Here is an 8,864-nt window from a genome sequence, read left to right on the forward strand (position 1 = left end):
TACTATTCTCCTTTCCTCTTTTGCTGGATGGTTTCTTTTTCTCCCTCATGAGAAATTCTATGAAGAGAGGTTGCTGAGGTACTGGCAAGCCTTGCAGTGGGATTGTAATTAGAAGCATAGCAGAAATAATTATTAGCAGAGGATATCCATGGAAACCTTAATTCAAGGAAGCAAAACTCAAAGGAAACATGCAGGCCTGAAAGCATAATTTGTTTTTGAAATACAGAAATGGATTTTTGCAAAGTAACTGTCCTATACTTCTTTTGTTTCTGTCTCTCTTACTATCCAATTTTCAGAGTCCTCATGCTTTCACTGTAACCTTTCATTGTAACTTTTCTAGGGTTTTTTTGGGGGCGAGGGAGGAAAAAAAGCATGTTATTAAGTAAAACCCCTGATGATTTGTAGTATGGACTTTGAATCCAGTGTGCCACAGTGTGCAGCACTGCAATGAGCACAGCACTGAGAAGAAGCACCTTTGGAAACTGGCAATAACAGAGGGCTGTGTCCTGTGTTCTTGATCAGCATGGAAGAGGTCATTATTTAAAAAAGTGTTTTAATAGTTCGTGCTGGAAGTAAAAATCTGACCACAAATCACACAGTTAGGACAGTGGTCACCCATTCAGGCTCCCAGAAGTTTGGAAGCACTGACCATTAATTTTGCCAGTGTTTTCCTGGCATGAAGATGGCCCTCTGGCACAGAACTTAATGAAATGGGTGCTGGCAAAAGAGCAGCATGTTGCTGTGTAAAGAGGAAAACAGTAAAGAAAACTAGCATGAGTAACAAAAGTTTGTAACACAGTGAAAATGCTTTCTGTAACTGTGCTGAATCCAGCACTGACTTTCCTTGTGCCAATTCTGGATTTCAATTGTATTAGACTAGAGATTGAAATGTATTTAGTGAAAAGCAGGTAGATATCCATGCCATAAAAATGCTAGAAATTAAAATGTAAGCATGAGGAAACTTTGGACTACTTTGCCTGTCTTCTTGAGAGAGACTTGGACCTTCTTGGCCTGTTAACCAGTTGCGTATTTTCTGATATGAAAGAGGAAGGAGCAAGGCTAGATACAAATGCCGTTATTGGGGCACAGTGGTTAGGACAGCTTAGTGAAGGCCTTTACATGCAATTTGAATTTTATATTGTCTTGACTACGATACCCTGCTAGAATAGGCAGCGCTGTCATGCCCCAGCTTCCTGGGACTGACAAAACAATCACTTGGACTCGTTCTCCAAACGAACTCCAACACCAAATAGCATATAGGAATGTCATTGTTATGATCAGGTGAAAGAAATGTACTGAAAAACATTCATTCTATCGTTCATAGAATGGTTTGAGTAGGAAGGACCCCTGAAGGCTGTCTGCTCCCACTGGCTGCAGTGCACAGGGACACCCACAGCTCCAGCAGTGCTCACAGCCCCATCCCTGAGCGTGGCTGTGTGCAGGGATGGGGCACCACCACCTCTCTGGGCACCCTGTGCAGTGCCTCACTGCCCTCAGTGTCAAAACTTCGTCCTTATATCCAATCTAAACTTCCCTGCTTTTTGTTTGAAACCATTTTCTCTTGTCCTGTGCTCAGCTATGAGACTATGAGACTATGGCATGTCTCATTGTTCTGCATGCAGGTAACTTCTGTTTAACTCTTTCCTTCTGATCTCTTAGGGCTGGCTTTTTTGCCCCCTTAGTTCTATGGATGTAAGTGTCCAGTTTGCTTACTGAGACTGTCTGGCTCCTATCCAGTAAGTATGCAGCTGACGGCAGTGATGGAAAAATGATCTTAGCTTTCAACTTGGCAAAATATTCTGCCACTGTTCTGGCCTTACTTTGTAGAGATCTCAGTCTTTGACGAATGCTCTATTAATACTGTGAATGATGAAATGCATTGACAAGAATCCTCTGCTGATGTGTTGTGCATTTTCCAAGTTTTTTGAAGGTGCTCAAAATGGAGAAAGTGGCAGAATTTGAGTACTTTCAGGAACGATTAACTCAGCACAAGAAAGTGCTTAGGAGTGCTGTGTGGTCCTGCATCACCCTGGCGCTTTGAAACATTGCCATCTTGAGGATGCTTGGAGAATTCACGGCAGAAAAATAAATCCAAGTTGAAACGGTTTGAAAAAGGCAGGCAGTTGTCTGCAAATTGTAGACGCAGCCTAGCAGCTGTTCAGTCTGAAAATTCCAGTTAATTGATAAGGTTATAATAGTGACACAGTAGGGGTAGTTTTTGCTGCTTATCGTATTTTTCTACTGCTATAGAGTAATAGCTTCTGTGCTGAGATATCAGTTCTTTGAAAGCTTCTACTCTCTTCAGTTCCAACAAGCATTGAAGAGGAAGCTTGGCAAGAGACAAAGGTGCAGTGTCTGCCCACTGTTATCAGGGGCTGTTTATTGGAAGGGACAGCTAGAGGTTATCCTGTTTAACCACCTCACTTGAGCAGGATCACCTACAGCCAATTGGTCAGCACTTTATCCAGATAGCTTTTGGATATCTCCAATGATGGGAACTCAACAGTCCCTTCTGGGCAACCTATGTCAGCACTCAGTCACCATCACAGCAAAAAAGCTTCCTGAAGCTCAGAGGGAACCTCCCATGATCCAGTTTGTTCCCATTGCCTCTTGTCCTGGCACTGCCTGGTTCCACCCTCCTTACACCTTCCCTTCACATATTTGTAGACATCGATGGGGATCCCCCCTGAGCCTTCTCTCATCCAAACTGAGGAGTTCCAGCTCTTTCTGCCTTTCCTTGTAGGAGAGAGACTTCCATCCCTCCATCATCTTTGTGGCTGTTTGCAGGACTCTGCAGTACATCTCTTGTACTGGGGAGCCCAGACCTGTCCCAGCACTGCAGCTGTGGCCTCTGCAGTGCTGAGCAGAGGGAAATGATCAGCTCTCTCACACCATCTGGCAATGCTTTGTCTCATGCAGCCCAGAATACCATTAGCATACTTAGTCTGAGTTTGAAAATTATTTTAGATTGTCTACTTCAGAAAAAAGATCCTTTTGTTCAAACACAGAGAAAGAGGAGCACGTAGCCCTAGGCCCTGGGAAGAGGCAGGTATTCAGAACAAAGCTAGAAAGAAACTAATACCTCCCTCTTATTCAGACTTAAATACCAGTATTTCTAGATGTGCAGGGATCTCATGTCCAATGTCTTCCCAAAAAAGAGAGTTGCTTTTGTCAACGGCCATCATCATATACTGAGACTGCCCCATGATGATCATGGTGGTGATTTCTGGTGACAATCTGTAACACTTAAAAGGAAACAGACCTGATCTTAAGACACAATCAGGTGAGTCCCCAGACCAGGCTCCAGTTGATTGACAGATTCTTTCTTTTGATCCAGTGAGTTCATAGCCCTGGTTGCAGGTGAAATGGATGGCTGAGCCCAGTAGGTAGTTAGTTCCATCCTTTCTTCCATTGGTTGGGGGATCCAGCCAGCCACAAGAAATCACTAGTAAGAGAAATATCTGGTTATTTTGAACTAGTGAATCTCAATTACAGTGATTCAAATGCATTCGTGTGACAACTCAAGGACAACAATTTCTAGGCTAACTGAAATGCTTTCAGATTTTTTTTTTTTATGACAAGGTAAAGTAATAGGAAATGAAGACAAGAATTCTACTACACATTACTGCAGTAGTAAAAATAGTTAATAAATAAAAAAACAACAACACAAAAACACCTGTATTTTATATTGGTCTAGCTATTGTACTTGTTCGGAGTTTTTTTTCCTGGTAAAAAGATGATACATCTTTTTTTTGTCATAAATGTCATGATAAATGTTTACAAATGCATGAACCTACTGTTGAGTAAAGCCACCTCAGATGGCCTTAATTATTTAGATGCTAGCAGAAAGGGAAGATTTATTTAATGCTGTCTCACCTGGCTCTAGACTTTCTACCAGCTGCTTGTGATTCTGATGAGATAGCCTTGTGAAATTTCCCACTTGAAGACTTCTTGTTGTCAGGACATCGAATCTGCAGAATGGGTCTGAGTCACAGAGTGAGACCATCTCTTCCACCAAGGGATCAGCAGGGTCTTCGTAAGGATAGAACACTGGCAGAAAGGAGGCATTGTGCTTTTCCCCATAAAAATAATCGTTCAGTAAGATCTCTGTGTCATAAGTAAAGAGAGAAGTTCCATTTTCTACAGCCCCTTGGGAGACAAAGTGAAAGAGATTCATTTGTAACATTGCCTACAGACCTATCCAACCTTCTGCCAAGTACTTGTCTAGATAAATGTAGCCAGAGCTAGAAGAGATCTATGTTGTCCTATCTTATTCATCCTCCTTCCAGTTCAAGATTGTTTTCCTTTGTGCATGCAGCATTTTAACCTTGCATTAAGTTTAACATTTGATCAGTTAGTTAAAAATACAAATAAATGTGCAGCTAGCTATGATTTCACAGATGCTGGTAAAATTTGATAAGAACAAGCAGGATTTATCATGATTCTGTCTTTATCCACTTTGGCTAGACGTGTTACCCATTTAACCAAGTGGAGAAGCATCTGTCTCTCACTCCAAATAGGCTGCTTAGCACAGACAATTTTCTGGTCTGTAGATCACAAACAGCTTTGAATTTGTAAAGAAAACGTAATAACAGACAACCAGAGGAGTCACTTACAATTAGCTCCAAACTCAAACAACTGCTGGGGACTCGCATGAACCGACATGATTGTTTTATTCTTGAAGGTAAACTCATCCTCTGTGTTACCATTCATCACCCCAAAGAGACCCTGTGTGTGATTAATAAACTTCTCTGGGAGCAGGACTGTCAGGGTCAGAAATCCTCCACTTCCCCTAATCTCCACTCCAGACCCAGAAGAGAACATCACTGTAATTTTCTGATCAGCCGTAGAATGAAGAAAGAGACCTAAAATGGTGAGAGAATGAGGACAAAATAGCTAGTGACACAAAGCAAACAGATGAGGAGTAAGGGCTAATTCTCTTCTTCAGTAAGGAGGAGTAATCCTCTTCATCTTCCATGGGATGAGAAGGAAAGTCATTGCTCTACAGGACACTGAAAAACTACATGGATGAAGCAGGCATTGAAGTCAAACATCTCAGTACTATTTCCAGATTTCTCCTCTCTTCATATTTCTCTATGCGTCCCCAAAAGTTCAGGATAGCACCAAGTGTTGGTAAAGGCTGTCGCTTGTGTTACTTGCTCTTTCTGAGCGGAGGGGATGCCTGTCTTCTACAAATCCAATGACTCTGCTTCTTCCTGGGTGGTGTTGGTATTACTGCTGTGCTAACTGCCAGCAATACTGAAAGGCATGAAAGTACTGGGATGTGATGCTCTGACCTGGACTGCATCTCTCCCTTGGGGCACAGCCACAGTATGTGCCTCTGTAGCTGTTTGGAAGATTAGTGGCCCATAACTCTGGTATTTATATTCCTGTCCATGGGGTAGCTTTAATCAGCCTTGAAGGCAAGAGGAATTTGTTCTCTGTATAAAGACATGGCCAGCAAGGCAGATGGGATGGAAAGCACATTCTTTTCCATGCTTCCATGTCTTTCACCAAGGTCCATGCCATCTGTTTTCTGTCTCAATCTGGCAACAACTGAAGAATAATAACTTGCAGATAATAAGATCTAAATATCTGGGATATCATCTGTCCTTTGTTTTACTCCCCATTTAATTTTTGCAGTGACCTGTAGCCTGTTTCTCAAAAGTGCACTGAAAATAGGATGAAAATGCAGGCACAAAGATTTTCTTTAGCCGTAGAGGGTGCCATAGAAATACAATAGCTTTCAAGGCTGATATCTGTAACTAACCTTCCAGATCCAACCAACTTTGCTCAGAGAAGTTGACCACTTTCTGATTCAACAAGACTTCCAAATTCAAATCTGCTGAGTAGCGTACTTCAATCACATCAGAGTTGTTCTCCTGCATGGCCACTGCAGACAGGCCTGTCACCTGAGCCTGAGTTCCTTCAGAAAAAGATACACACAAAAAAACAACTCCTTAAGATACCTTGCATCAAATAAACTCAGTTTGGAAGGTGGCCATGATACAGGCAACAAAACAGCAACAACAAACAAAACAGGAAACACACAGCACCCAGATATATAAAACGTCTGTACATGGTAAAGTAGCAGAATGCCAGAACACATACAAGTACTTTGAGAAAAGGAATTATGTTTCTGTTGATAATAACATCAGTGTCAGGTGTTCATCAGCCTGTGAATGGGAGAACAGCCCAGAGAGACATTAGTCATAGGTTGGGAACCAGGCAGAGAGAGGAGAAAAACCCTAGAGAAGATAGGGTAAGTACTGTAAACGGTGAATCAAGCAGCCTCAGAAGCTATTATTTATCATCGCTGCTTTCTCTCTTACCAACTTACCATTGGGAAAGCGTGCCTGCTGGGTCCTCCCTTGCACCCTTAAGGATGTGAGATCAGATTCTACCAATGTGTATTCCCCTTGTCCTTTGAAAGTGAAGTTCAGACCATCAAATGTGAGGAAGTGAGGATCCCCAAAGGCAGATGCTTTTTTGGAAAGAAAAAAAGATAAATAAGAACAAGAAAAGCCCACAGTCCATTAGAAAGCCATGGATGCTAACTACTAAATCTCAGCTATTTAGATTCCAGGAGTTAATATGCTACTTAAGCCAAAAATTGTGTAGGGCGGTTAAAGAACACATTTTGCCACTGACAGATCAATTGAAACCACCTGCTATGGAAATTTTCTACAGGATGCTGTGTCCTCAGCATTGTCAACTGGCATTAATACATACACACACAAATAAATGTTCTAAATGTCAAACGTATGAAAAGTCTGTACTCTGTAATGGAATTCTGAAGCTCTTACCAGCTCGGGGTGGGCGGTATGTCCTGCAGTCACTAGAGGGGCGGTTTTTCATATAGAAGTGACAATTATCAGACCACAAGCAACAGTAGTAGAAGCTGATAACATCATAAAGCCAATGGGAAAAGGCAGGTATCCGGGGAGGCTTCAGGAAAGGTGGTGCTCCCCAGTCGTGGCCTCTGTCAGGTGTGCTGCCTCCTGTGGAGTCTTGTGTGAGGATTTGGGTCCCTGTGGAGTCATAGCAGCACTGCTGTCCTGCTCCATACTGGGGGCTGGTTGAGAAATGCAGGAAGAGGAAAGTCATCGTTCAGCTCTGGGAAGTCCATTTGTGTTTAGTGGTTGCTTTCTTATGGACATGAATAGATGTTTTGGTTACCAAGCTCTACGACATCCACAAAAGATGAGTGTCAGTAAATATTTTTGTTTCTGCTCTTATGAAATAGATCAGATTAGGGATTGGGTAGGAGGGGGCTTTAACCAAGGCTTTAGGGAAGCTCTGCAGGCCTTATGGCCACACATGCGTAGCACTACTAACATTATTCTGACAGAACAAGTGCAACCAACAACTATTACAAAAAAGGTTTAGTTAAGTCTAATCAAACTGCTTTTAGATATTACTCCTTGTTTATGCATCATGAAGTCCAGCACAGTGCAATTAATTGTCCAGTAAGACTAAAGCATTACCTTCACCTCAGCAACGAGGAGTAAATAAGAGAGCAAGAGAGAAACAGCCACTGCCTTAAACCTGATTGCTGAGCCTCCAGAGGCCTTTCTGACTTCTTGATGCTATGATCTCTGAGGTGAAACAAGTCATTAAAACCACGTGGCTTCAAAAATTGTTCTTTACCTGGCTTGAACGGCCCTTACACAGTGCACAGCGCCGGGGTGGTAAGTACACACACTTCCCTTTTCAATGTCACAGCCATAATCTGTCTGAAAAACATCAGTGCTCATGCTTAAGGGAATTTCCATTTTGTCCTTCCTGTTTTCATGTTCTCTCCCAACCATTTGCCTCTAAGGTCCGTGTATAAGCTAAACAAAGTGGTTGTGGCTGTGGGTTTGGTATCATAGAATGACAGGAAAAAACAGCAAATGTAGGACTGACGTGATGGTATCAGCATGTTAGTCTAACCTCAGCTTTTTGCAGTCTGGTAGAACAGAATTTGAAGAACAGACGGAGCTAAATGGAGAACTCAGCTGTAAGTGTAACAGTCACAGAATGTGGCATACTGACCATCTCTATTCTTAGGCAATAGGTTTCACACTGCCATGATTTACATTGTACGTAGGTGAGGAAGTTACTCCATCTGGTCTTGAGGTCAGTGCTGTCTGAAAGTGTAAATGACATGGCAGCTGATTTCTTAGCTTTTAACAGTTCTTTGTTACCAGTCAAGTGGGAGGAAGAATGCAGGGAGATAGGAAATAATGTTTTATGGCTATGGATTTGCGTTCCAAAACATAAGCTAGAAAGGTTTGCAGTGAGTTATAGTATACTAGGCACAGAGGAAACAGTGACCTGCTACTCCACCTGGACTGTAACAAATCCATGGGGCCGGATGGGATTCACCTGAGGGTGCTGAGGGAGCTGGTGGAGGTGATTGCTAAGCTGCTTTCTACCATCTGTCAGCAGCTCTGGTCAACTGGGGAGATCCTAGGCAACTGGAGTCTTGCTAATGTGACACCCATCTACAAGAAGGGTTGGAAGGAGGAGCTATTTGGCCTGTTAGCCTGACCTTGGTATCAGGCAAGGTTACGGAGCAGAGAACAAGGCTGCAGGAAACAGTCTAACAGTCCCTCAACTTCTACTTGGAACTGTACAAGGCCAGAGTGATAGATTAATAACTTACGTGGAACCTGCCAGTATCAGCTCTTGCCTGTGCCAAGGTGCAAGGACAATCTATAATTTCTTCCATGAAATTTGGAAGCTTCTCTTCCTTTCTGTCCCACTCTATACATTTTGCAGTTGCCCATGCAGCTGGCTCATTTCTGAAGTCTTCTCCAAGGTGCCAAGCCAATGCATGCGCGGGGCTCCAGATGGATGGAATGTTGCTGAAGAAAAAA

The 8,864-nt window shown here is 42.6% G+C and overlaps 1 protein-coding gene across 1 annotated transcript in view; it reads right to left on the reverse strand.

The window, feature by feature from the left end:
• The window catches only part of SUSD2 (sushi domain containing 2), a 19,994-nt gene that overhangs the window by 9,413 nt on the left and 1,717 nt on the right, over nt 1–8,864 (reverse strand). Inside the window, exons 2-9 of the mRNA XM_010720385.1 lie at nt 8,651–8,852; nt 7,651–7,736; nt 6,807–7,075; nt 6,341–6,484; nt 5,771–5,926; nt 4,617–4,865; nt 3,877–4,149; nt 3,278–3,445 (exon numbers count right to left, since the gene is read on the reverse strand). Of these exons, the coding sequence (XP_010718687.1) occupies nt 3,278–3,445; nt 3,877–4,149; nt 4,617–4,865; nt 5,771–5,926; nt 6,341–6,484; nt 6,807–7,075; nt 7,651–7,736; nt 8,651–8,852 (1,547 nt within the window). The remainder of the gene's footprint in view (nt 1–3,277; nt 3,446–3,876; nt 4,150–4,616; nt 4,866–5,770; nt 5,927–6,340; nt 6,485–6,806; nt 7,076–7,650; nt 7,737–8,650; nt 8,853–8,864) is intronic.

The sequence above is a fragment of the Meleagris gallopavo genome, chromosome 17, assembly GCF_000146605.3.
Source record: "Meleagris gallopavo isolate NT-WF06-2002-E0010 breed Aviagen turkey brand Nicholas breeding stock chromosome 17, Turkey_5.1, whole genome shotgun sequence".
Lineage (NCBI taxonomy): Eukaryota > Metazoa > Chordata > Aves > Galliformes > Phasianidae > Meleagris > Meleagris gallopavo.